The sequence below is a fragment of the Drosophila miranda genome, chromosome 2 (assembly GCF_003369915.1).
Source record: "Drosophila miranda strain MSH22 chromosome 2, D.miranda_PacBio2.1, whole genome shotgun sequence".
Taxonomy (NCBI): Eukaryota; Metazoa; Arthropoda; class Insecta; order Diptera; family Drosophilidae; genus Drosophila; species Drosophila miranda.
This window is the reverse complement of record NC_046675.1, coordinates 14581967-14606629: the sequence shown is the minus strand read 5'-3', so window position 1 is coordinate 14606629 and position 24663 is coordinate 14581967. Positions and strand designations below refer to the sequence as shown.

The window sequence follows — 24663 nt, the reverse complement described above, 5'->3', positions numbered from 1 at the left end:
ATCTTCTTTTTATTTAGTTTTAATTTTCATTGGGTTTGTCTTTTCGAGTTATCTACACACAGATGTGGCGGCATTACGGCCGGGGTATGCTCGCCGCGCAGGTGTTCACAGAAATTTGTTTGATCTCTGGATGTGGTTGCTTAAAGATAGTCTCGTGGTTCAATAATAAGGCGTGGGTTAAGTGGTACAAAGAATTATTTTATTGATCTTAAAAGGTACAGAGTTTAGTAGATGCTCGGGACTTCCTTCTGGCTCTTCCTTCGGGTTCGTCTTTCGGGGTGGCCGCTCGTGGCGGATAGCTGCGTCGTTGTACCTTCAGAAAGAACGTATGAATGCTCCAATGTTTGGTAACAGTTTAAACGATCGAGTGACAAGCAAAGCGGAATTGAGGAAGCGGAAATGCCTGAAAGAGCAGGCAGCACAACCAACGTAAAGGATCACTTGAAGCGAATACATCAGAATAATGGGACTGAAGACAAAATTTCTTTTCGGCATCTTCCTACATGGGATGCTCTCAGCATATGGCTCGTGCTCCCAATTGGTATTCGCGGGTAGAGTTTTCGTAGTCGGCGGGTTATCCTGCGTCTCTATATATATTGATGGAGTTATGTTGTATCGTTAATACACCATACCGAGTCGCACGCCATCAATCTCCTATATTCAGGCTATTATATAAATACACAAGAATTAAATGTACCCTGCTTCCTCCGTGATTCTATTGTGATTAAGGCACCAGGAATGGACCACTTTTGGTTCTTTGAGTTCAGTTTTGCATTTGATTTTAGTTTATTTGAAACTAATTAAACGGTGTAAATTACATTTAAATTGTGTTGCTTTGCACTTGTATCCTAAATATGCTCTCTTTGATGTAGAAATATAAAATCTATGTAGTATTTGCAAATCTATCAATCACATTCGACTAAAATCTAACATTATAAGCGACAGATAAAACAAAAATCAGTGAGCGACGCACATTACGATTAAAACAACAACAACTACAGCTCGCTGATCATCCATTATAATAGGACACCGGCATTTGATGCCCGATGCGAATCGTTTTAGTGATTTTTCAAATCAAATATTTCACGTAGCAAAGGTTCTACCTGGGATGGGTTAACATTTAAATAGACATTTATAATGAATTTGTTCAGACGCTCCACGTCTGAAATCTTTTGGATTAGCTTGATAAAAGCATTTTTCGCCTCACAGCCAGAGTAAACACTCTCCAAATATCTTCGCAGAAGATAATAGTAGGAATTCTGCAAAAGTAATCCGACAATATTAATCACAATTCAGTTGTGTAAGTCCCAAAAAAGGTTAGGTTAGGTTAACCCGGACGGCCCTCAGCGGGGCCACGCATAGGCCAATATGGCCCTTAGTTATCCGGATGGGGGTGTGTATGAACCGTCGCGGGAGTGTTAATGTGGTTTTGAAAAGTCCCCGAGAATCGAGGTGTTTTTAGCATAGGCCAGCAGTTCCTGTGGCGCCCTTTTGGAGGCATCTTCCAGTGATGCCAACACTGGGGCGCCCAGGTATCTCCTCCTTGCCCTTGAGAGAGCCGGACAGTTGCAGATGAGATGTTCCAGGGTTTCGATAGCCCCAGGTTCCTCACATTTCCTACAACTGTCTCTGTTGGTGATGCCTAGCTTTGCTGCATGTGCAGCAGCCAGACAGTGACCTGTTAGTATCCCCACTAGCAATCTACAGTCCTTTCGTGGTAGGTGCAGTAGGTAGTGGCTAAGTTTCTCGTTGCGCTCCTTGCACATTATCTTCGAGATTCTGCAGGTGGTGGTACTCCTCCACCTGCTATCAGTCTGTGCTCTAGCCTGCTTCTCTACATCGCCTTGCAGCGTTCTGAGGGAGACAGGCACGTTCTCGGTTCTCCTATTCTCCAGCCCGACGCCTTCCTTAGCTAGTACGTCCGCCGCTTCGTTTCCTTCGATGCCCTGTTGGCTGGGAACCCAATAGATCCGCACTGTCTTTGTCGTGCTTAGGATGTCTAATGCCTCCCTGCTCGCCAAGACACTTCTGGAACTGACCGCGGACGACTGCATGGATCTTATCGCCGCTTGGCTGTCGACGAATAGGTTGACCGCATCGTGTGCTCGTTCTGTTAGGAGAGCGACCTCCGCTGCCTTCCCGATGGCAAAAACTTCTGCCTGGAATATGCTGCATTGGTCCGGTAGCTTATACGACAGCCTTATCGCAGGGTCTGTACAGTATAGGCCCGCTCCTACTCCTCCTTCCATCTTGGAGCCGTCTGTGTATATGTTGAGGTGCTCAGTTTGGTCCCTTCCAATTTTCCAGTCTTCAGGTCCCAAAGATGTGGGTGTTTTCACGTCAAGGCATGTTTGGGGGGTCATGTAATCAGTTGATCTGGTCATGTCCCTGCCAATTGAACTGTGCCCGTATCCTTGTATGGATAGGTTTCCTGATGCTATAAGGCGTTGTGCTGCCTTTCCCGCAATCAGGCGAGCGTGAATGTCCAGGGGGTCGATTCCGAGTATAGTTCGAGTGCTTTTGTTGGGGTTGACCTCAGCGCCCCTGTAATACAGAGCAGAGCCTGTCGCTGAGTCTTTTCCATAAGCTTATGGTATGTCTTCTTTTCAATAGCCTGCCACCACACTAAGGCTCCATACAGCAGAGTTGGTCGCGCCACCGAGATGTAGATCCAGTGCATTAGAGCAGGTGACAGGCCCCATGTGCTGCTGAGCATCTTCTTGGATGCATAAAGCGCAATGGTAGCCCTCTTCACCCTTTCCACTACATTGGGCCTCCATGCCAGCTTGCTGTCCAGTACTGTGCCTAGGTATTTCACCTGTGATTTTGGAGTCAGCCTAGTTTGGTCAATTTTCGGGGGGGTCCATATCGGTACCTTGTACCTCTTGGTAAAGAGGATGAGGTCCGTCTTGTCCGCGTTGATACTGAGTCCTACCTCTTCCGCCCACTCACGTATCTCCCTGAGTGTACGTTCCATTATGGAGCTGAGGGTCGATGGACATACACCCGTAATAAGTATGCTTATGTCATCTGCATAGGCTGTTATTTTTTGGGCCTTCCTTTCAAATCTCTTAATGAGGTCGTCGACCACCAAATTCCACAGTAGTGGCGATAGGACTCCACCTTGAGGTGTGCCTCTGTGTGCCCCCTTTACCATGGAAGCGGTGCCCCACTCCGATTGCACCCGTCTACAACTTAGGAGGTTTTTGATCCAGACGTTGATTGCAGGGTGTATGTTATTCGCTTCTAGGCGACTTGTTATTGCGGTTGTTGCCACGTTGTTGAATGCTCCTGAGATGTCCACAAATGCTCCCAAAGCATACTTTTTGTTGTGAAGGGCGCTCTCGATGGTGGCTACTAGCGAGTGTAGTGCCGTCTCCACTGATTTCCCTTTAGTGTAGGCGTGTTGGTTTATTGACATCAGTCCCCCTACCTTATTCCTGATGTGTAATCCCAAAAAAGGACAGACCTGTTCCAATCTTATCACATCTTTGTGTATCACTCGGGATCGAGCTGAAGTGAAGAGAACGATGGCACACATTATCAAAATGATGTTCTCATCCATGCGCCATGATGATGTTTCCTTCGGCGAACTTGAGAAGGTCAGTTCGTATGGTACCCATATTTTCTTTGGTGTGTGGCACCTGGAAAAAAACAATTTATATTCGTAGTAAATCAAGTATTGCCCTCAAGAATATTATTTCTTACTTTCCAGGAATCGCGATCGTCGTCGTAGATCATCACCGAACGCATTATCATCATTTCGGTACAGCCCCCTTTAAGAAGGGCCACCTGGTCCTCCTGGCACATGTCACGGAATGCAGTTATCTTCTTGGCCATCTTGATTAGCCGCTTTATAGCCAAGGCCGTCAGATTGATGAGTTGCAATAGCTTCGGATTATAGCGCTAGGAAGATCGCCAGCAGTTTCATGTTCGACATCGTTTCAAAAGCAAATCCAGACAAAACGATTCTGAATCAGAATTTCTGATGAAGCAAGTAAAGACTGTGACTAGTGGAACTAATCTGTAACTTAGTTAATACGCTTTTTCAGCCAGAAACTTGATTGATTTTACACGTCATTTTCTTAAATAATACAGGGTGATGTTCCATCAGCCGTCACCATCAGAGTACGATCATACATATATGATATGAGCAGAGTGATAGGAAGCACTTGTATGGCGTCTAATAAGTGGATTCAAACTGGAACTGCTTTTTACCGGAACTATACATAATCCTAGCACTATATGGATCAACACCTCTAGGTCTCGGCTGATCGTTTAGTGCATCATTAAAAATACTCTACTGGGCAGAAACTTTCGAGTGCTCGGCACTTCCGTGCGGCAACCGTTGCCGCCTTCGAGTGGCAAAAATTAAGTACATACGAGTATGTACATATGTATGTACATATATAATGCACAAAAAATTAAAATTGCAAAAAGAGGAGGAAGATGGTGAAGCTTCCGCCAAGGGTGAATTTTAGTGCGTCTGGAAGGGACGGGGAGAGTCTGCCATAAATTGTATAGACTTGCTGACAGGGCAGAGTCGCCTACCTTCAAATATTTACGAGTTGTGGCACCTCCTCGCGGCTGCCACCTGGTTAATGCATCCTCCAGCCTCTCTCTTTCGCTACTGCGTTGTTGGTAAGTCCCAGGCTTAATTAGCAGCAGGTCCCCGGACTGTCCTCGAATTAAAGATTCAGCGGTGAGGGGGAAAACTAATTAACGGTTAGCGCGTGTGTTTTTCTCGGCTACTATGCAGCTGGGGCAGGAAACTTTTCAACTGCCCAACTGTTTCTGACGCGCTTTTAACACACACACAAAAGCCCAGCGACTGGTCCTTCGGTTTTCGCTTGTGGTTCAATTTGTTGCACAATTTCTTGGAAAATAATCTTTGTTGCAGCGGAAAATGGAAACACTTTTTCTCTTTGCTAGGGCCAAAACTGTTTCGTCTTACTGCGTCGCAGTTTCGCTTTATTAACAGGAGTCGACGACTGAGCGAAATGTCCTTTTTATACACACTTGTTCGCTTTTGCTTTGCCAAGGCGAGAGCTTTTGGGGCTCTGTCCTTCTCTAGCTTCCTGCATCTCTCTGTCAAACTCAGAGAAACATCTAAAGTTTCTCTCGGGGTTTGTTTTGTGTTTAAATTTGCGAAAATCAGAAAAGCTTTTTTAGTTACAGGGTGCCCAAGGTTCAACGGCTTTGTTCGTAGGCTACAGTTTTATCAAAGAAATTTTTATAATTTTATTTTGTATTATATGTATGTATTGCCGCGTATTGATTTTGGTTTGATCGATAGATGATCATTGAATACAGATATTGGATAAAAAGGGGTAATATCTAGTTTTCCTGGTGACAGTTTTTCAGTAACATTTATTGTAAAAATGCACAGTCGAGAGAACTGCAACTGTGGGTGTTGGGTGCTGACCTAGGAGAGCTTTTATTTATTTATCCACACCTCCAAAGAAAATCCTTGCAAGCTGCCGCTAGGTAAGCTTGGATTTAAAAGCTTAAAAGCCTTGGCGGAGAGCTGAGCTGAAAGAAGCTTTTAGATTTCAGCTCTTAGCTTTTTTGTCCCTCGCGTGCGTTCCATTACTTTGAGTTCTTGAAAGAATCTTCTTTTTATTTAGTTTTAATTTTCATTGGGTTTGTCTTTTCGAGTTATCTACACACAGATGTGGCGGCATTACGGCCGGGGTATGCTCGCCGCGCAGGTGTTCACAGAAATTTGTTTGATCTCTGGATGTGGTTGCTTAAAGATAGTCTCGTGGTTCAATAATAAGGCGTGGGTTAAGTGGTACAAAGAATTATTTTATTGATCTTAAAAGGTACAGAGTTTAGTAGATGCTCGGGACTTCCTTCTGGCTCTTCCTTCGGGTTCGTCTTTCGGGGTGGCCGCTCGTGGCGGATAGCTGCGTCGTTGTACCTTCAGAAAGAACGTATGAATGCTCCAATGTTTGGTAACAGTTTAAACGATCGAGTGACAAGCAAAGCGGAATTGAGGAAGCGGAAATGCCTGAAAGAGCAGGCAGCACAACCAACGTAAAGGATCACTTGAAGCGAATACATCAGAATAATGGGACTGAAGACAAAATTTCTTTTCGGCATCTTCCTACATGGGATGCTCTCAGCATATGGCTCGTGCTCCCAATTGGTATTCGCGGGTAGAGTTTTCGTAGTCGGCGGGTTATCCTGCGTCTCTATATATATTGATGGAGTTATGTTGTATCGTTAATACACCATACCGAGTCGCACGCCATCAATCTCCTATATTCAGGCTATTATATAAATACACAAGAATTAAATGTACCCTGCTTCCTCCGTGATTCTATTGTGATTAAGGCACCAGGAATGGACCACTTTTGGTTCTTTGAGTTCAGTTTTGCATTTGATTTTAGTTTATTTGAAACTAATTAAACGGTGTAAATTACATTTAAATTGTGTTGCTTTGCACTTGTATCCTAAATATGCTCTCTTTGATGTAGAAATATAAAATCTATGTAGTATTTGCAAATCTATCAATCACATTCGACTAAAATCTAACATTATAAGCGACAGATAAAACAAAAATCAGTGAGCGACGCACATTACGATTAAAACAACAACAACTACAGCTCGCTGATCATCCATTATAATAGGACACCGGCATTTGATGCCCGATGCGAATCGTTTTAGTGATTTTTCAAATCAAATATTTCACGTAGCAAAGGTTCTACCTGGGATGGGTTAACATTTAAATAGACATTTATAATGAATTTGTTCAGACGCTCCACGTCTGAAATCTTTTGGATTAGCTTGATAAAAGCATTTTTCGCCTCACAGCCAGAGTAAACACTCTCCAAATATCTTCGCAGAAGATAATAGTAGGAATTCTGCAAAAGTAATCCGACAAAATTAATCACAATTCAGTTGTGTAAATCCCAAAAAGGACAGACCTGTTCCAATCTTATCACGTCTTTGTGTATCACTCGGGATCGAGCTGAAGTGAAGAGAACGATGGCACACATTATCAAAATGATGTTCTCATCCATGCGCCATTTCTCGTCAAAGGTGGTAATGAATTTCTGATGCTCCTCGTAGATGTTTCCTTCGGCGAACTTGAGAAGGTCAGTTCGTATGGTACCCATATTTTCTTTGGTGTGTGGCACCTGGAAAAAAACAATTTATATTCGTAGTAAATCAAGTATTGCCCTCAAGAATATTATTTCTTACTTTCCAGGAATCGCGATCGTCGTCGTAGATCATCACCGAACGCATTATCATCATTTCGGTACAGCCCCCTTTAAGAAGGGCCACCTGGTCCTCCTGGCACATGTCACGGAATGCAGTTATCTTCTTGGCCATCTTGATTAGCCGCTTTATAGCCACGGCCGTCAGATTGATGAGTTGCAATAGCTTCGGATTATGGCGTGTGTCGTCAGGCTGGGGTTGAACAATAAAATATAACGCACAGGTGGCTCCATTATTATCGCACAAAACATTAAGGTTTGTCTATGAAAAGTGACTCAATCGAATAGTGCGGCAATGCTTATCACAGCGCCAAACACCTGCGTGCTCCACATTTCGTAGAAATGTATCGTATTCCCTAATTAACAATAATGAAATGTGCTAATTGCGATGAAGCTCCGACGGTAAACAGTTGAATAAACGGCCGACCAATCGTCAGCTGGAGGCTCATGAGCGCCTGCTGCCGCTGTTGATAATGGGTGATAATGCCATCGTTGGCGCTGCCCCAGGCTGATAAAACCACTGTCTGGGTGGGTCTTGCCTGACAGTCGTAGACTCCCAGAGTGAGAGAGAGAGACCTCACTTTTATGGCGAGATTATTCAAAGTTGTGTTTACATTTTGGAGGAGCGCTTTGCTGGGCACACAGAAACTGCTCGGAAGTGACATGTCAAAGCGATACGCACTGACTCACGGGCCTGTGGGCTCCGCCAGGTGCTAAAATTATATCGCCTTCGGCACTGCACGATTAGATAAGCCGGGCACTGTTAAACGTTATAACTAAAGGAATGAAAGGGTGCTTGGTGGAGCTAATGACTGATGTGGTTGTGGTGGTGGTGCTGGTGGTCACCTTAATGCGATCGTCGCCCATCATCAGGACACTTAGATCCTCGTCCACCGGATCGAAGAGAGCTTCGCTGGCCAAGCGCAGTTCGCGCAGCTTCATTTGCTCGGCTTCGTTAAGTTCGCGGTCCATGTGCATGGTCGAGGGAGCGCAAATTGGCTGTTGGGGCAGATGCTGCTGCTGGTTGTTGTTTGTGTTGGCATTACAGCCATTGTAGGCGGACTGACCGCCCATGTAGGACATCTCCTCCTTTATCCGCGATGCTGCCTGAATGCTGTTGAAGGCCTGATATTCGATCCGAATGACCTCCGAGAGCACAGACTCGATCGAATTGATGCTGAAATCACTGTCCAGACTTGGCTCGTCATTGTAATTGGTTTGCATGAAGGTTTTCAGGTCGAAGTCGGGGGAATTGGCTATGTAAGGCAGTGGATGGCTGCTCGATGTGCTGGGCTGCTCATCTCCCATTTGGTTGGGACAGGGCGAATGGTACTGCAAGTCGACGGCCACGTCGTGGGGCGAGCTGGTGCTTGTGTTGATTGGCGAAGGGCTCCCGCTCTCTAGCATGGACTGTATAACCGTATCCACTCGCTCATTTTCTGGCTTTGCGTTCCGTTCCGGCTCTTGTCCGCCGCCGCTAGCCTTGTCCAGCAATGGCTTGCGGTCTGTCGGTTGGGCTGAGTTCGTGCCGCCACTTAAGATGCGATTGACGATTCGGAGAGCCTCTGCTGGGGTGTTCATAAACTTATTCATGATGTCGATGGCATCCTCCGGTGAATGCATCAGGTTCTGCATGAACTCCACCACATCTGCCGGCGAGTCAACAATCTTGGAGATAATTTCGACCCCGTCCGTTGGGGAGCTCATGAACTTTGTGAATACTGTCAAAGCGTTGAACGGCGAGTTCATAAATTTACTTATGATCTTGAGGGCATCGCCTGAAAACATATGCGACTGGGATTAGCTTATGAACGATATGTGTATGTCAAGGCAACCACCAACCTGGATAGTCAATCAAATGGGATACCAGTCTGAGAGCATCATTTTGTGAGCCAATGACCTTCTCCATTACCGAGATGGCCTCCTTTTGGGTGCGCATCAATCTATTAATGGCTTGGGATGCTCGATCCGGGTCGGAGACAATCTGATCAACGATTTTATCGGCCGTCATCAGGAGCGGATTTATTTCGCTCGGCGATCGAGCGTGTGCAGATGAGCTTGCTGGTCCAGCCACGCAGCCATTAGCGCCGCTTTCCACCGATCCGCAGCTCTGCGAGTCCTGTGATCCGGAGTACAACTCTAGATTGCTGCTGCTGTCAGCTTGAGCCTTGCTATCATCGGGATCATCGGCACTCTCCATCATCCGGCGTTTGGCGCGATTGTTCTCTATTTTACGGCGCTTGATCAGCTTGTCCTCCTCGGACATGATGTTCTCGCTCTTCATGCCAATGTCTAGGCATTTTTTCAGGCGGCACTTTTGGCAGAAACGCCTCGTTACCACTGTGATGTCACAATTCTGGTTAAACGGACAGGTAAACTGTTTCTTGGCCAGGGCGTTCCGGCGAAAGAACGCCTTACAGCTCTCGCAAGTTACGGCGTTGAAATTGTAGCCAAGGGCCTTGTCGCCGCAGACGGCACAGTTTTTTGGCGGTGACATGTCACAGCTTTCAATTAGAATTCTGATTGATTTTTTAATTGCTTCAGTTTTGTTGTGGCCTGGAGCTAGTGGTTGGTACGGTGCTCCCTTAGTAAAAAAAGAAACCTTGGCCAGCACTTAAAATTCGTCAACAGCTACAACTGACGCTGCTTGTCATCATATTATGATCTACATTAAATTTATTGATTGCACATAATGGCCCTATAGCACGCAGAAATCACTAGTCTTCGTTATCACCACCACATAATTTTAATGAATTAATGTCCGTCCAAGATCCAATCCAATAACAACAAGCCAGCCACGCCGACACGTGAATGGCAGAAAAGCGCAACTGTGAGCAAGGCCACGACATTTGGAGTAGCAATATCGATATTATACCATCCCTAAACTGAACATTCGATGGTTTTGCAGCTGACAATTTTTTCTGAAAATAAGACGAATTTAAACAATTAAAATGAATCGTGTAAAGACTGCACAGTCCAAAACCGGCGAAATCATTGCCTACAGCGAAGGAGCAATTCGCAACAACATATCCGCCGTGGAATACTGCCGGACTTCGATGGCCGCTATTTCGGGCTGTGCTGCTGGTAATTGACACTAATTTTTAATTGATCAGCAAACGTGAAAGACAAGACCATTCATGAATGAATTCTCATTTGTAGGAATCTTGGGCTTAAGCGGCACACTGGGATTCCTCTTCTACTTTCTGTCGGTGTTTGTCCTGTGGCTGATGGTGCTGCTGAAGTCGGGCACACAGTGGCGAAAGTACTTCATTAGCCGCAGCAACCTGCTGACCAACCAATTCATGGGCGGCCTTTGCACCTATGTGCTCTTCTGGACATTCTTGTATGGCATGGTTCATGTGTATTAAATTAGCGGATTTACAAACATATAGAAAAATAAACATAAGATTTGACTAGGCAATACAGAAAATTATAGTGTATAGTGCTAGTACGATTCTAGGTTTGTACAACCGATGCGGCCGCTGCCGTCCCCGAGCAGTCGCACCATGGAGTTTTATTTACATCACATTCAAGCATAATGTTCAACACGGTTATGTCGATCCCGTCGATTGTCAGTCCCTGCACCTTGAGTATTTTGTACTTGACGTTGTCGAGACCCGTTTTGTGGTCCCGCTTGCGGGTCATCTCCTTTTGATTGAAGCACTTTTGAGTGTCCCGCTTCCGGTGGTGGCGATTGTGAATATGGCTGTAAAGACAAAAAAGTTTGGTGACATTGCAGATGGATTAACCTGGGTGTTTCTGCCTACCCAAATGTGTCGTTGATGCCAGTCTTTATGTTTTGTGGCCGCGTGACCTGCAGTCCCGCATCTCGGATGCGTACGAAGAATTCATCGTCCTCCAGACCCCAGCCCCAATATTGATTCGACATTCCGTTCATTTTCTGAAAGTGCTCACGCCGCACCAGCAAAATACCACCAACAAAGTTATCGTAGTGATATTTCGGGTGCAGCTTTGGCCCGGCAATGTGCAGGGGTCCCATGTTGCTGGGGTATTCGTAGAGAAGATCGTCGTTGCGGGGCAACAGGTCGACGTCGTGCATGGCAATATAGTCGTAGACCTCGTGGCAAAACTGGAATCCCACGTTGATGAGGGAAGCACGATTAAAGCGGAACCTGTCCACTTGATTTAGTAGGAATATATGATGGGCAACACCTTGCCGCCGAAGGAAATCGGTGATATGTGGCACAAACTGCAGCAGCTCCTCAAATCGGTCCCGGAAGGGCACCAACACTGCCATCTTGTGTGCCGCCGTGCTGTGGACATGGTCCTGTTCCTTGGGTGCGGGTGTCACAGACGCTGATTTCTTCTGCACTGGCCCACTTCCAACAAGTTTCGCCAATGGATTTGACAGGGGGCATATGCAGTCTAAAAAAGGAGCGACACCGGTCATTATTTTTAGAATCTATCCATGTCAACCGACCCACTCACCTGAGCCCAGCGGCATTAAACTTAGAACCGCAATGCCGCCCATGCAGAAGGACAGGCCGCAAACAAAAACCCAATTTATGGTGGATACATTAACCATTTGAAATAGCTAATTAACTAGTTGTCGGTCAGGCTAAAAACTGTGTCAAATCCATAGGAAAAGCAACAATTATTATTAAGACAATTTCAATGCAGTGTTTGCAAGCAGTGCTCCCAGCTTAGCATTTTTCTGGCTAGATCTGGCATATTTAAAAGTGGAATAGCTCATACAATTTGTAATTTGCTTATGTAGGCTGTTTAGCTTTAGGAAAATTTTAATGACTAGCACTCTCGTATCTTAGCATTATTTTAACAGTTTTCAGTTTATTTTTTGGCAAATATTGTCACTAAAGACTTAATTAAAGTCCATTAACAATATCATGCCTAAAATTTGTAGCATATTTATTTTCGATGTTAGCCATTTTTGGCAGATCTAGCTTATTTTGACTATGAAATTCTGGCAGCACTGTGTGCAAAACGACGGTTGAGAGCTTTCACTATCATATGAACGAACTTAACCCACTTAACCTCCCTATACTTCTTCTTTACTTAAAAAAAAATAGCCACAATATCTTTCACTTGAACTGCACTAAAATTCTTAAAGATTCATAATTTTCGTGGAGTGTATTTTAATACTCACTGGTCTGCAATAGGTTAATCGTTCTCTGGCCATGATTGGAGATCGTATTCCTCAATTTTTATATTCGGTTAACTATTACTATTAGATAAAATGAGCCTGATTCCAAAGAAAGCAGTTGGGGTATCGATACTATGGACGATTAATCGCTAGGACTGCGCGCGAAAGTTGAAAGGCTGAAACCACAACAGAAAACGGAAGCCAAACCAAACATACAATTAAGTCACTTATAGCCAAGAATACATATGTATGTACTTGCTCTGGTTGATGCTCCTATCGCCATAAGGTTAGCTACTTCTAAAAAATATGGTATTGACAAAGGCATTAATTATTCTCCTCCAAAGCATATATTATGGATTAATCTTATGGTATCAACTCTAGTATAATACTCGGAATACAAGCTGAATTACTTCCAGAACTTCTTGACGGACATGTTCTTCTCCGAGTCCTTTTGCATCACCTTGGATACGGCCATCTCAAAGTCTTCCTGGGTGACGTGGACGCGGCGCTCGCGCAGAGCATACATTCCGGCCTCGGTGCAGACGCCCTTGGCCTCAGCCCCGGAGGCCCCAGTAATCAGCTCGGCGATCTTGCGCAGGTTGATGCCACGGGTGAGGTTCATTTTGCGCGAGTGGATCTTAAGGATGTCGAGGCGCGCCTCTTCGTTGGGTGGAGGGAACTCGATTTTGCGGTCCACACGACCGGGACGCAGCAAAGCCTGGTCGAGGACGTCGATGCGGTTGGTGGCCATGATCACCTTGATGTTCTTTGTGGCCTCGAAGCCATCCAGCTGATTGAGCAGCTCCAGCATGGTGCGCTGCACCTCGGAGTCGCCCCTGCTGGTCTCCAAGCGAGCCGAGCCAATCGAGTCGATCTCGTCCATGAAGATAATAGACGGAGCGTGCTCGCGCGCCATCACGAACAGCTCGCGCACCATGCGCGATCCCTCGCCGATGAACTTCTGCACCAGCTCCGATCCGGAGACGCGTATGAAGGTGCACTCGGTGTGGTGGGCCACGGCGCGTGCCAACAGAGTCTTCCCGGTGCCGGGCGGCCCGTACAGAAGCACTCCCTTGGGCTGCGCGATGCCGAGGGCGTCGAAGAGCTCTGGATGCTTGATAGGCAACTCGATCACCTCCTTGATTTCCTTGATCTGCTTGTCCAGGCCTCCGACCATCTCGTAAGTGGAGTCGGGCACCTTCTCAACCAGCATCAGAGACACAAGCGGATCCACCTTGCTCGGCAGGATCTTGTGCAGAGTGTAGCTCTCGTTGCGCAGCGCCACGCGGCAGCTGGGAGCCAAGTCCTTAATGTCTATGCCCTTGTCAACATCCACCACGTACTTGCCCTCAGGATGTACCTTCACCAGCACCTTATTCTTGTCCATTGGCTTTATCACCTCGCCCACGTAGCTGCCCTGTTCCAGCAACAACTGCAGTTCCTCGCGCAACATGCGCACTGTCGTAAAGGATCAGTGGAGAAGTAGGAATCAGTGTCTATCAGAGGAAAAATTCCTAAGAACTGGACTACTCACCGTTCGCATTGAGCTCGTTGCGCTGAGCCTGGAGACGGCGCAGATTGGCGTTCTTTTCAGCCACCGTAAACTGCAGCTCGGAAATCTTCTGCATGAAGTATGATTGGAATCCCAGGCCCTTGACTGCACCGCCATTGACGGCCACAAGGGCAATATCAACATCCATCTTCATCATCACTCCAAAAATCGAATTTTTCAACTTGGCACCGAAATTTGCAAAAATGGCTTTCTGGCTTTTTTTTTCGGACGAGACGACAGTTATTGCCAGTGTGACCGCGAATTTATCGTGAAAAAATATACCGTCAGACTCTCAGAAATATACCAAAATATACCGTCTCATTTTAAAAATATACCGTACATATACTGACGAATTCAAGATCTATTTTACATATTTCTCGTTTTTGATCTTCCGTCGAATATTACTAGCTATATAGAAAATATAGCCATGCCCACATAATTTTATCCCATTAGTGAATCTATTTTCCAATTGACTGGTCTAGTATAAACAGCCATACTGACTAAGTATCGGGTATAAATGTAGAGTTGCGGTCGCCGCAGCAACTCACAACTTTCCAGCTCGATTTTTGTTTGTACTTTATTTGATAAACAATGTTGTAGAAAATTGATTTATTTACCGGCGAAAATTAATAATATAACACTCAAGCCAAATTTTTGTTTGCCTGTGATATCCCAATGAATAAAGTTTGTTTCAAAAGTTTTGCCACGCTCCTTACCGCGCGCTCCAAGGACAAAACACCAAATGTGAGGACTGGCTTCCATTTAATTACGTAGTTCAAACTCTTTGTTGTACATTTCAATAAAAAGCGTTGTATTTATTTATTAGATTACAAAGAAAAGCTTGCATATAAATTATGATAAGGTATGGAAACACAAGAGCTGTTCTTAAAAGACATATCAAATAAATAAGATCTAAATTAAAATTTATTTATTTATTTTTAAAATTAAATACTTAGGACTACAACTATATTTAGAGATTATATAAATCTAATTGATGTTCGTGATTATTCAGCGTTATTGGGAACGCTATTGGTTGACAGCGTATTTCTAGAGCTCAAGTGACTGAAAATTCAAATGTGTTGTTACTATTCTACGACCAATGTGTAAATATCAGCGCGGCATGCTGATAGTTTAAAAAAATAGTTTACAAAGTTAACTGCTACGTCAATGTCCTCTACTATGTTTGTTATTTTCAGTCAGTCGAGCAATAGCGATAGCCGACAGTTTGTTCGTTTGTTTCCATATTTTAGTTTCCGTCTTCAGTTGATCTAAAAAATTCTATGTAGACTACCATTGTTACTGCCACAGATGCATTTGCATGTGCAGTGTTCAGTGCGGAGTGCAAATGCATTGAGGCGAAGTACAAATTCATTTCAATCCGTTAAAACTATGCAATTCGTGGTTCGTTTGTAAAATTGCTATAAAAACTAGTTCGTTCGTTTCTCCATTTTACACGTATTGTATATAAAAGTATAAAAGCTTGGAATAGTTTATAGAAGATACAATTTCTCAACTCAACTCAACTCAATTCAACTGATCTGATCTGATTTGATCTCATTGTGCGCGTGTTACAGGCGGATTTCGTTGTTCTTGCAACAAAAGAAGACTAGAAGCAACAATTATACACAAAAAATAATAATGTTTAAAATAAAGTGACTAAAATACTATAAAAGCGCATTGAAAAGAAGTACAATATTGCTATTAAAAAACAAACAAAAAGAAACGGTTGTTCAGTAGCCAAATGCCGTGGCTCTTCGTAACGCCATTGATTGTGTGGGAGCGCCAGAAGTACAATATCTCTGGGGTGTTATCTGATGGATGGATGTTGGGGGCTTTGCTTTAGCTTTTGCTTTGTGTTGAGAGTCTCCTGAAAGCGATTTGTATATGGCGGCGGGCACAATGAACGACTTTACAAGGCACGCGCGACGTTGGTTGCTATGGGCTGTCACTAGGGGGTTACAAATACAAGTACAAATACATAAGTAATTCATTTTAAGTGAGCGCGTTCTAAATTAATTGCACCTATACTATGTATACAGTACAATATCACTGTTTGCTTCGTCACCATAACCTAATCCGAAACAAATTGGCGTAATTCAATTGAAAGTGTGCGAATATCGGCGAACCAAAATTATTCCTATTGCATACGATCCGATCTGATATTGATCTGATCACCCGGTCCAGTGTCCTCCATTAGTTTTGGCACCTACTAGGTATACATACATACATACGTTCTGATAAGGTTCTGATTCTGATTCTTGTTCTGGCTCTGGTTCGGTTCCTAGTCTTGTTGATCTATTCGAATTGTGTTCTATTGCTTTTGATCGATCCGTGGGTGCATTCTGGGTCGGTTGGTTTGTCTGTTTGTGATGTGATTGTTTGTCTGCAGTGCTTAAACATTAGTTAAAATTATATTTAGTGAGCATGGCTGTTGGTGGTTCATCTCTTGCGGCCCGCCGCGGTGGTGGCCATTATTTGCTGCATAGTTGGACCGGGAATGCACTGCTGTGGATCGCATTGCATCTGGCCGTCGCCGCCGCAACTGGAATGGATATTAGAGAATGGGAATTAGAGCCGATCAAGGACTAGTCGGTGTGCTGTTATACTCACGTGCAGCGCATGCAAGGACCAGTCTTCGACTCGATGACCTGGCCAACCTCGTATGTACGGTTGTCTATGAGGCAGCCCTCGTTAATCACAGCGGAACTCTGGGTGAAGCCTGTGAATAGCGGGGGCAGAGTGGTGCTGGTGGTTGTCGTGCTCGTCGTCACGTTGAGCACAGCGGCCATTGAGACGGGGCACTCGTAGCGCGGGCAGCAGAAGCCTGAGATGGGCTCCTCGTGGCAGCCGGAAATCGGAGGCGGGCAAGACTGCTGCAGACAGATGATGTCGCTTCTGAAGCAGAAGCAGAAGTCGCAAGGATCGTCACGTGGGATTTGCTGGGCGGAAACGTAAAGTTTGCCAGCATAGCGACAGGTGCCAGGACCGAACACATCCTCATCGTCGTACTCGTCTTCGTACTCGGGAGCATGACCGTAGGGCGGGTGTGTAATGGGACTGGCTGCTGTCGTTGAGGATGTGCTGCTGGTAGTTGGCGCCTCAGTGCTCTGCTTGGCAGTAGAAGCCTCGGCTGCTTCTTCCTCGCCCACTCGATCGCCAATGACTGGACTCTTGGTGGAGCTTGGGAGGTGCGCGAACAGTGGGTGCATTGTGGTGACAATTGTGGCGATATCTGCTTGCTCCGTGGCAACTTCCTCGCTGGAGGTCTCTGCCGATGTCTCATCCTGGGCAGAAGGTGTGGTCGTGCTCTGGGGAATCTCTAAAACAACGGCGGGCACTTCAGGCTCTTCGGTTTCGGGCTTCTTGTGAGCCTCATCTTCGGTCTCCTCGGATTCCTTGTCTTCGCCCTCCTTCTCGACCGCTTCTGTGACTTCCTCGGATTCAACCGACTCGTCGCCTTCCTCAGTGGAGTCCAAGCTTGGCTTGACAGCTGGAGCTGCCGTGGTCTTGTCTTCGCTTGAGGGCACAACCGATTGGGGCAGTTCAGTGGACTTCTCGGGTACTTCTTTCTCCAATTCGGGTGATGCGGTTTCCGGCACAATATCAGCTTCCGTGACGGCAGCCTCAGATGGGGTTGCCTCCGAAGTTGTAGTGGCAGTAGGTGGCTTCAGTTTGGCACCAGCTGGAGACTGATCAGTGGTATCCTCAGCATCGCTGCTAGCTGGCTCGGTACTCTCTTCTCCCACATCTTCGGAGACAGGAGGCTGCCCGCTAGCTTCGCTGCTGGGCTCAACATCGTGATCCACAGGGGCGACTGTAACTGGAGTCTGGTCATCCTCTTTAGCAGGAGCGGCAGTCTGGGACATGACATCTTCCATTGGCTTCGTGTCGATCTCCTCAGCAGAAGGCACATCGACTGGAGCAGCAGTAGAATCAGTTTCAGGTATGGCTGGAGCTGCGGTTGAGGAATCGAGTGGTGCTTCTGTCTGGTCGTGCTCTGCCTCGGAAGAGGGTGATACTGTGGAGACATCAATTGGTGTCTTGGAGTCGTCCTGGGCAGTGGGAGTGCCAGCTTCTTCCTTCTCATCGATGAGTGGTGACACAGTGGTGGCTGTCGTATCCTTGGTGTCATCCTGCTTAACGTCGGACACAGCTGGGCTGGCAATGGTGGTGACGTCCAGCTCATCCTCTGGCACCTTGTCGGCAGCTGGTGTGCTGGCTTCGTCCTTGATGGAAGTGGCTGGTGTGGTCGTTGCTTGCTCAGATTCGTCCACAGTGGGGGCGGATGTCGGGGAAGCTGCCTCATCGATTGGCTGTTCGTCGGTCGCATCTGTAGGAAGCTTTGTGGCTGACTCAACTTCCTGCGCATCCACAGAGGGCTCCTTTTCGGATGGTTCCTTGGCGTCTGTAGCAGGAGTAGCACTTGCCGCGAGATCTTCATCATCCTCCTTGGCAGGGACAACAGTGGTAGAGTCCACAGAAGGCTCCTTTTCGGATGGTTCCTTGGCGTCTGTAGCAGGAGTAGCACTTGCCGCGAGATCTTCATCATCCTCCTTGGCAGGGACAGCAGTGGTAGAGTCCACAGAGGGCTCCTTTTCGGATGGTTCCTTGGCGTCTGTGGCAGGAGTAGCGCTTGCCGTGAGATCTTGATCACCCTCCTTGACAGGCGCAACAGTAGTAGAGTCCACAGAGGGCTCCTTTTCGGATGTTTCCTTGATTCCTGTGGCAGGAGTAGCGCTTGCCGCGAGATCTTCTTCTTCCTCCTTGGCGGGGACGACGGTGGTAGAGTCCACAGAGGGCTCCTTATCGGATGTTTCGGGTGCGGCAGGAGTAACGGCTGGGGTGAGTTCTTCATCTTCCTGCTTGGCAGGGGCAACAGTGGTGGAGTCGGACTTGTCCTCTTCCTCCTTTTCGATGTCCTCAGCAGATGGGACAGATGTTGCTGATGGGATATCTTCCTCTCCCAGCTGCGGCACTTCGGTTGATGCGTCGGTTTCCTTTGTTGGTTCCTCCGTCTCCTTCTCATCCACTGGTTTCTGGGCATCAGTGACAGGCTCCTCTTCGGTGGATGGCGATGGAGTTGTGGGTTTCTCAGCAGCAAACAGTTTCTTCTTACCATCGCTGACACCAATGGTGGCTTCGGTGCTTTCCTCAGCCTCTGCGGATGTGGAAGGTTTCTTCTCGTCGGATGGGACTGAAGCATCTTCTTCAGCGGAGGGAGCACCGATGGTGACAGTCTCAGCATCTTCAGATGGCAGATCAGTTGAAGTTTCGGGAGTCTTTTCCCCTGGTGTCTGGGCAGTCGATGAAGGCTGCTTATCTTCGGTCTCCTCATCAGCCTGCGAATCGGTTGATGGAACGATTTCATCACTGGCTTCCGTGGATCCCTCTTCAGGAGCGGCAGTTGTGGCAGAGATTTTATCTTCGGGCTGGCTTCCAATCTTATCTTCTGGAGTTGGCAGCTTGGCTGGTGCTTCAGTGGACTGCTCCTCCTCTGTTGGCTTCTCTCCTTCAGTTGGTTTTTCGTCCTCCTTTGGCTTCTGCTCCTCGATCGGTTTCTCTTCCTCGGTTGGTTTCTCATCCGCTTCAGAGACGGGGCCAATTGTGGTGATATCCGAATCAATATCAGCAGATGGCGCCGAGGTGACAGCAGGTTCCTTATCGTCCAGGCTTGGAGCAGCAGTCGATTCACGCTCCTGCTCTGTGGATGTCTCAGTGGATGAAGGTAGTACATCCTCTGGGGTTTCTTGGGGCAGTTTTGGCACTTCGGGCACCTTATCGGCGGCAGAGGGTGCTGGAGTTGTCGTGGCAGCAAAGGCAGTGTCGTCCTCTTCCTCCGAAGATGTTGTGGGAGCCTCGGGCTTCTCCTCTGCCTCCTGGGATGGCGTCTTGTCTGTAGATACTCTATCGTCTCCAACTTCTTCTTCAGACGATGGGGATGTGGCAGCAGAGGGCCTGGCAGTAGAGGTCTCAATGTCGGACTCCTTCTCTACTTCTTCTCCTGCAGGAAGTGGTTCCTTTTCGTCCACGGGTTTCTCAGTGCGATCTTCGTCAGAAACAGGAGCAGCAGTTGCATCTGATTTCTCATCGTGCTCGGCCTCGGGAGTAACGCTAACTGAGGGAGTCTTTTCATCAGAGGGAGCAGCTGTTGTGTCCTTGCGTTCGTCAGAAGAGGGAGTTGTCGTCGATTGCTCATCGGAATCTTCCTTAGCGGCATCAACCGGAGCAGGAGTAGTGGTACGATCAGATTCAGGCTCGATCTCAGCAGAGACAGAAGACGGTTTCTGTTCGCTTTCATCCTTCAAAGGAACATCAGTAGTGGCGGGCGCCTCTTCGTCAGAAGTGTCTCCAACTGACGGAGCAGCCGTGGCAGTCTCGTCTTCAGGCTCGGCTCCAAGCAGGGTCTTTTCTGTGCTGTCTGGAGTCTTATCTTCGTCAGAAGCAGGAACAGCAGGAACTGGAGTAGTAGTGGCGTCGCTCTCGACTCCATGGTCAGAGACGGACGCGGTCGATGACTCATCAGAGGTGTCCTTCTCGCCCTCAGAGCTTGGTTCAGTGGTAGCAACATCATCCTTGGCAGGTTCCTTGTCGGTTTCAGCCTCAGTAGTCGACTCTGGCTTGGTGGCTGGTGCTTTGGTGGGCAATGGTGGTGCCTTTTCGTCAACATCTTCTTTGATCGGCGATCGCTCAGTTGAGGCTGGAACGGAATCATCATCGTCCGAACTATCTTCGGCAGAAGTGGATGGCTCCTTCTCATCCGATACCTTCGATGGAGCAACTGTTGTGAATTTGTCCAAGTCCTCGATTTCCTCTTCATCGGATGCACTGGTGGATGGCTCGGGTGTCTTTTCGGTCTTTGGTGACTGAGTAGATGGAGTCGACTCCTCGTCTTCTGGCTTCGTGTCGAGCTCTGGAGCATGCACTTCAGTGGAGGACTCTGTGGAGGAGTCTTCCTCGGATAAAGCGGGGGTGGCCGTGGTCCCTTCTTCGGAATCGGCAACTGGCGCTTTAGGTCCAAGACTGGGGGTCTCTTCAGTGGGTTTCTCTCCTTCAATGGGCTTATCTTCTTCAGCTGGTTTTTTCTCATCGATTGGTTTCTCTTCCTCTGTCGTGATGGGAGCAGTGGTTGTGGCGGGCGATTCATCTCCAGTCTCCTTTTGGCTATCATCTGCAAATTGAGGAGGAGTTGTGGCATCTTCTTGAGACGGCTTCTTGGTGGCCTCATCTGTGGTCGGCTGCTCTGTGGCTGCGACAGTTTCAGCTTCTCCTTGTGGCTCCTTCTGACCCTCATCCGTGGGCTTGGGCACGGGTTCTTTGTCAAGGGGTTTATGCTTGTGTTCCTCTTCCTCAATTTCAGGAGCGGCTGTGGATGTTGTGGGCTTGGCCATGTCCTCGTCGGAAACAACAGCTGGCTTCTCGACCGCCTTGGGTGTGGAAGACTCAAGCTCCACCGGCAGAAGGGGTGTCACCTGTGGAACCTCCTCATCGGGCTTGACATGGGAAAGTGGCTGCTCAGTAATGCCAGTGGGCATGATGACATCCTTGGGTATTTCTTCGGTGCTGGCACCCGACTCATCCTCATCGATCCTGTCAATAGGCTTGGCAGTAGTGTCCTCCTCATCGCTCTCCTCGCAAATGTAAGTTGGGCAGCAGCCAGCAAGAAGATCGGAAGAAAGGACGCATTTGTCGCGGTTCTCGGGCTCCTTGCACTCCATTTGCTGGCAGGACACAAGGCTGCTGATGCACTTGCAGGACACATCGCAGGGCGTGGTGGCCGGCACAATGGTGTTGTTGGCATACGTCTTGCCCTCCACCAAGCAGTCACCTTCTCCAGGAATGACAGCTGGCAGGTCCATGGCGGGCAGAGCTTCGGAGGAGCTCTGATCATCGGCACTGGGTGAAACGGTAGTCTGCTCTGATGCGAAATCGTCGCGGCTGACAACTGGCACTGTGGCTGGCTGCTCGGCGCTGGGCGAGACGCTGCTGGACTGCTCCTCGGGCAGGGGAGTGGTCGCGGGCTCTTCTGGCTTCGAAGGCTCCTCTTTGATGGCTGGCTCTGTTGCATCCTCGGCGCTCTCGGTGGAGTCCTTCTCTCCGGCAGGCGGCAGGTAGACTGATGTCGGCTTGTCGGTAGAGACCTCTCCGCCTTCCACTGGAAGACTTGTCGAGGGCTTGGCGTCGAGAACTGGTGGCACAATGTCGGATTTAGCTGGCACTGCTTCGGTGCTTGTCTCATCTTCCTCCTTTTCGTCCTGAGCCTTGTCTGTTGTCTCATCCGGCTGATCTTGTTTGTGAAGTGGTGTGCTGGTCGATGCCTCGATTTCGGCTTCCTCGGTTTCCGTGGATGACTCTTCAGCAGGCTTCTCGGCTGAAACTGGCTTGGCTGTGCCGGACTTGAAGGCGTCTTCGGCAGGAACTTCAGTGGAGGCATCGAGATCACCTTCGGTAACCTTCTCATCGCTCTCAGGAGTAGGCAGAGTGGTGGCAGCCTCATCCTTTTCGCCAGCACGAGCGGGTGCGCTAGTGGAGGTTCCAATGGAGGGCTCATCCTTTTCGGAAGCAGCCTGGACTCCTTCGGTGGATGAGGAGATCGGTGTGCCAGCTGTGGAGCCTTCTTCTGTCTCCGTGACTGGCTCCTCGTCCTGTTCTGCTGTCAACTCGGTTGAATCATCGGCAACATCAGACTTGGGCGTGGTTGCCTTGACAATCTCCTCCTCCGCACTGACACTGACGTCCGCGGATGGAGTGGTTGGTCCGGCAATCTCCTCTTCGGCGGATGTTTTGTCGGCTGGAGTCGTTGGTCCAGCAATCTCCTCTTCTTCGGCGGATGTTTTGTCGGCTGGAGTGGTGGCTTTGCTAACCTCTTCCTCTTCGGAGGCATCAGCAGACGGAGTTGTGGGCCTGGCAATGTCCTCAGCGTCCTCACTGCTTGTGGGCTCGGCAGGCGGTGTAGCCGTGACAGTATCAATGTCCTTCTCACCCTCACCCTCGGCCTGAGGAGCGGGAGTGGTTGCCTTGGCAACCTCATCCTCCGATGGCGTGGTTCCCTTGATGATCTCCTCTTCTCCCTCGCCGCTTGCCTCTTCCGTGGATTCAGTGGGCTTAGCAGCTTCAACGTCGTCCCTATGCACCACTGCAGGTGTGGGCTTGGCCTCCTCATCTTCAGAGCTTCCTGCTGGAGCAGGAGTGGCCTTGACATCTTCCTCATCTTCAGAGCTTCCTGCTGGAGCAGGAGTGGCCTTAACATCTTCCTCATCTTCAGAGCTTCCGGCTGGGGCAGGAGTGGCCTTGACATCTTCCTCATCTTCAGAGCTTCCGACTGGGGCAGGAGTGGCCTTGACATCTTCCTCATCTTCAGAGCTTCCGGCCGGAGATGGAGTAGCCTTGACATCTTCATCATCTTCACCACTTCCTTCTGGAGTTGCCGTGGGCTTAGCCTCCTCATCATCTTCACCACTTCCTTCTGGAGTTGGCGTGGGCTTAGCCTCCTCATCTTCTGAGGTACCTGCTGGAGTTGGCTTGGCTTCCTGATCTTCATCACTTCCTTCTGGTGTTGGCTTGGCGTCCTCATCTTCTGAAGCTCCTGCTGGAGCTGGCGTTGGCTTGGCGTCTTCCTTCTTAATGCCTTCCTCAGGAGCAGGTGTGGGTTTGAAGTCGTCCCTCTCGGCGACTTCCTCAGAAGCAGGGGTAGGCCTAACTTCATCCTCTTCGCCGCTTCCCTCCTCAGTGGGTGTGGCCTTAGTCTGGTCCTCCTCGCCACTGCCTTCCTCAGAAGGTGTGGGCTTGGAATCTTCCGTTTCATCGCTCGTTTCCTCGGCAGAAGTGGGCTTAACATCTTCATCGGTAACGGAAGGAGCAGAGGTGGTGACCTTAACGATATCTTCTTCGGGACTGGCCTTGGCTGGTGCTGGAGAGGTGACCTTGATGATCTCCTCCTCCTCGGTGCTATCCTGCTCGACGGTCTTCGTGGGCTTCGAAACATCCTCTTCGCCGCTTCCCTCGGGCTCTGGTGTGGTGACAATCTTAATGATGTCATCCTCCTCCTCCACTTCGCCGCTGGCTTCGGTGGCGGTTTCGGTGGATGAGGCGCCGGTGGCTGCTTCAGTCGAGGTGGATGATAGATCGATTCTGGAGTCGGAAGCAATGCCGGCGGTGGAGCTCTCGGGCGTGAAGGGCTTGTCCTTTTCGTCCGAGGCACGCACTGGCGCACTTGTGGTGGTCTCCTCGTCTTCGACTTCACCGCTGCCCTCTTCCGCTGTGGGAATCTCGGTGGCCGTCTCCTTGTCCTGGTCCTTTTCTTCGTCGTCAATGTGCTCCTGGAGATCCACATCCTCCTTGGGGATCTCGCCGTGGATGTCCTTGGCGGGAGCGGACGTTGAGATCTCCGGCGTGGTGATCTCCACAATCTCAGTGGTTGCACTGTCGTCCTCGCAAATGTAGTTGTTGGGACAGCACTCGCCCTCGGCTGCTGGCATGGCCCGGCAGGACGTGCCGTTGGCCGCCATCATCGGCATCTTGCAATCCTGGACGGCGCAAACCATGTGTCCTCGCATGCAGTAGCAGTGCTCGCAGGCATCCTTGCCCTTGATCGAGGCTCCATCGGCGTAGATGTCCTCATTGAACATGCAGTCGGTGGACTCGGTTGGCATCATGGTCGTGGGCAGGATGAATCCTGTGGTGGGACGCTCTGTAGTCGTCGTCGTCGTGGTGGACGTATCGATGAAGTCCAGCTCGTTCTCGTGGTCTGCAAGAGAGTTGGATTT

At 48.5% G+C, this 24663-nt stretch overlaps 6 protein-coding genes across 8 annotated transcripts in view; 1 reads left to right on the top strand and 5 right to left on the bottom strand.

Annotated features, from left to right (window-relative positions):
- Positions 1-756: 756 nt before the first annotated feature.
- LOC108155952 (nuclear hormone receptor HR96) lies at positions 757-10029 on the bottom strand. Of its 3 annotated transcripts, none has more exons than XM_033388354.1 (6): positions 9069-10029; positions 8073-9004; positions 7210-7419; positions 7003-7145; positions 3434-3539; positions 757-1259 (listed from the first exon to the last, which is right to left on the bottom strand). In XM_033388354.1, exons 1-6 carry the CDS (start codon positions 9721-9723, stop codon positions 1059-1061), a joined length of 2247 nt encoding a protein of 748 aa, XP_033244245.1. In that variant the 5' UTR covers positions 9724-10029; the 3' UTR covers positions 757-1058. The 3 variants fall into 3 exon arrangements, with proteins under 3 accessions (XP_033244245.1, XP_033244246.1, XP_017142605.1); XM_033388355.1 differs by having other exon boundaries at positions 3470-3539; positions 9069-10027; XM_017287116.2 differs by lacking the exons at positions 757-1259; positions 3434-3539 and adding an exon at positions 6373-6869 and having other exon boundaries at positions 6933-7145; positions 9069-10021.
- LOC108154365 (nuclear hormone receptor HR96-like) lies at positions 3537-3916 on the bottom strand. The gene is made up of 2 exons (XM_017284630.2): positions 3709-3916; positions 3537-3644 (listed from the first exon to the last, which is right to left on the bottom strand). Exons 1-2 carry the CDS (start codon positions 3838-3840, stop codon positions 3558-3560), a joined length of 219 nt encoding a protein of 72 aa, XP_017140119.1. The 5' UTR covers positions 3841-3916; the 3' UTR covers positions 3537-3557.
- Positions 10030-10091: 62 nt separating the features above from the next.
- LOC108155955 (ER membrane protein complex subunit 6) lies at positions 10092-10656 on the top strand. Its single transcript, XM_017287119.2, has 2 exons — positions 10092-10310; positions 10386-10656. Exons 1-2 carry the CDS (start codon positions 10178-10180, stop codon positions 10592-10594), a joined length of 342 nt encoding a protein of 113 aa, XP_017142608.1. The 5' UTR covers positions 10092-10177; the 3' UTR covers positions 10595-10656.
- On the bottom strand, positions 10571-11901 carry LOC108155954 (beta-1,4-galactosyltransferase 7). Its single transcript, XM_017287118.2, has 3 exons — positions 11676-11901; positions 10994-11612; positions 10571-10932 (listed from the first exon to the last, which is right to left on the bottom strand). The coding sequence occupies exons 1-3, from the start codon at positions 11770-11772 to the stop codon at positions 10683-10685; spliced, it is 966 nt and encodes a 321-aa protein (XP_017142607.1). The 5' UTR covers positions 11773-11901; the 3' UTR covers positions 10571-10682.
- Positions 11902-12676: 775 nt separating this feature from the next.
- LOC108155953 (26S proteasome regulatory subunit 8-like) lies at positions 12677-14149 on the bottom strand. Its single transcript, XM_017287117.2, has 2 exons — positions 13883-14149; positions 12677-13806 (listed from the first exon to the last, which is right to left on the bottom strand). Exons 1-2 carry the CDS (start codon positions 14055-14057, stop codon positions 12755-12757), a joined length of 1227 nt encoding a protein of 408 aa, XP_017142606.1. The 5' UTR covers positions 14058-14149; the 3' UTR covers positions 12677-12754.
- A 940-nt stretch (positions 14150-15089) lies between these two features.
- The window catches only part of LOC108155951 (mucin-2), a 40806-nt gene continuing 31232 nt past the window's right edge, over positions 15090-24663 (bottom strand). The window contains exons 6-7 of the mRNA XM_033388352.1: positions 16511-24644; positions 15090-16442 (exon numbers count right to left, since the gene is read on the bottom strand). Coding sequence (XP_033244243.1) covers positions 16340-16442; positions 16511-24644 — 8237 coding nt within the window. The 3' untranslated portion in view covers positions 15090-16339. The remainder of the gene's footprint in view (positions 16443-16510; positions 24645-24663) is intronic.

Excerpts from the sequence above, each read along its gene's own strand:
- LOC108155955 (XM_017287119.2), top strand. The coding sequence starts at position 10,178 with ATGAATCGTGTAAAGACTGCACAGTCCAAAACCGGCGAAATCATTGCC. Across the intron at positions 10,311-10,385 it reads TATTTCGGGCTGTGCTGCTG|GAATCTTGGGCTTAAGCGGC; the intron begins GTAATTGACACT and ends TCTCATTTGTAG.
- LOC108154365 (XM_017284630.2), bottom strand. The coding sequence starts at position 3,840 with ATGGCCAAGAAGATAACTGCATTCCGTGACATGTGCCAGGAGGACCAG. Across the intron at positions 3,645-3,708 it reads ACGATCGCGATTCCTGGAAA|GTGCCACACACCAAAGAAAA; the intron begins GTAAGAAATAAT and ends GTTTTTTTCCAG.
- LOC108155953 (XM_017287117.2), bottom strand. The coding sequence starts at position 14,057 with ATGATGAAGATGGATGTTGATATTGCCCTTGTGGCCGTCAATGGCGGT. Across the intron at positions 13,807-13,882 it reads CAACGAGCTCAATGCGAACG|TGCGCATGTTGCGCGAGGAA; the intron begins GTGAGTAGTCCA and ends CCTTTACGACAG.
- LOC108155954 (XM_017287118.2), bottom strand. The coding sequence starts at position 11,772 with ATGGTTAATGTATCCACCATAAATTGGGTTTTTGTTTGCGGCCTGTCC. Across the intron at positions 11,613-11,675 it reads TTTAATGCCGCTGGGCTCAG|ACTGCATATGCCCCCTGTCA; the intron begins GTGAGTGGGTCG and ends CTCCTTTTTTAG. Across the intron at positions 10,933-10,993 it reads GGCATCAACGACACATTTGG|CCATATTCACAATCGCCACC; the intron begins GTAGGCAGAAAC and ends TTGTCTTTACAG.
- LOC108155952 (XM_033388354.1), bottom strand. The coding sequence starts at position 9,723 with ATGTCACCGCCAAAAAACTGTGCCGTCTGCGGCGACAAGGCCCTTGGC. Across the intron at positions 3,540-7,002 it reads GAGAACATCATTTTGATAAT|GTGTGCCATCGTTCTCTTCA; the intron begins GTGTGCCATCGT and ends CATTTTGATAAT. Across the intron at positions 1,260-3,433 it reads GATTACACATCAGGAATAAG|AATTCCTACTATTATCTTCT; the intron begins GTAGGGGGACTG and ends TTACTTTTGCAG.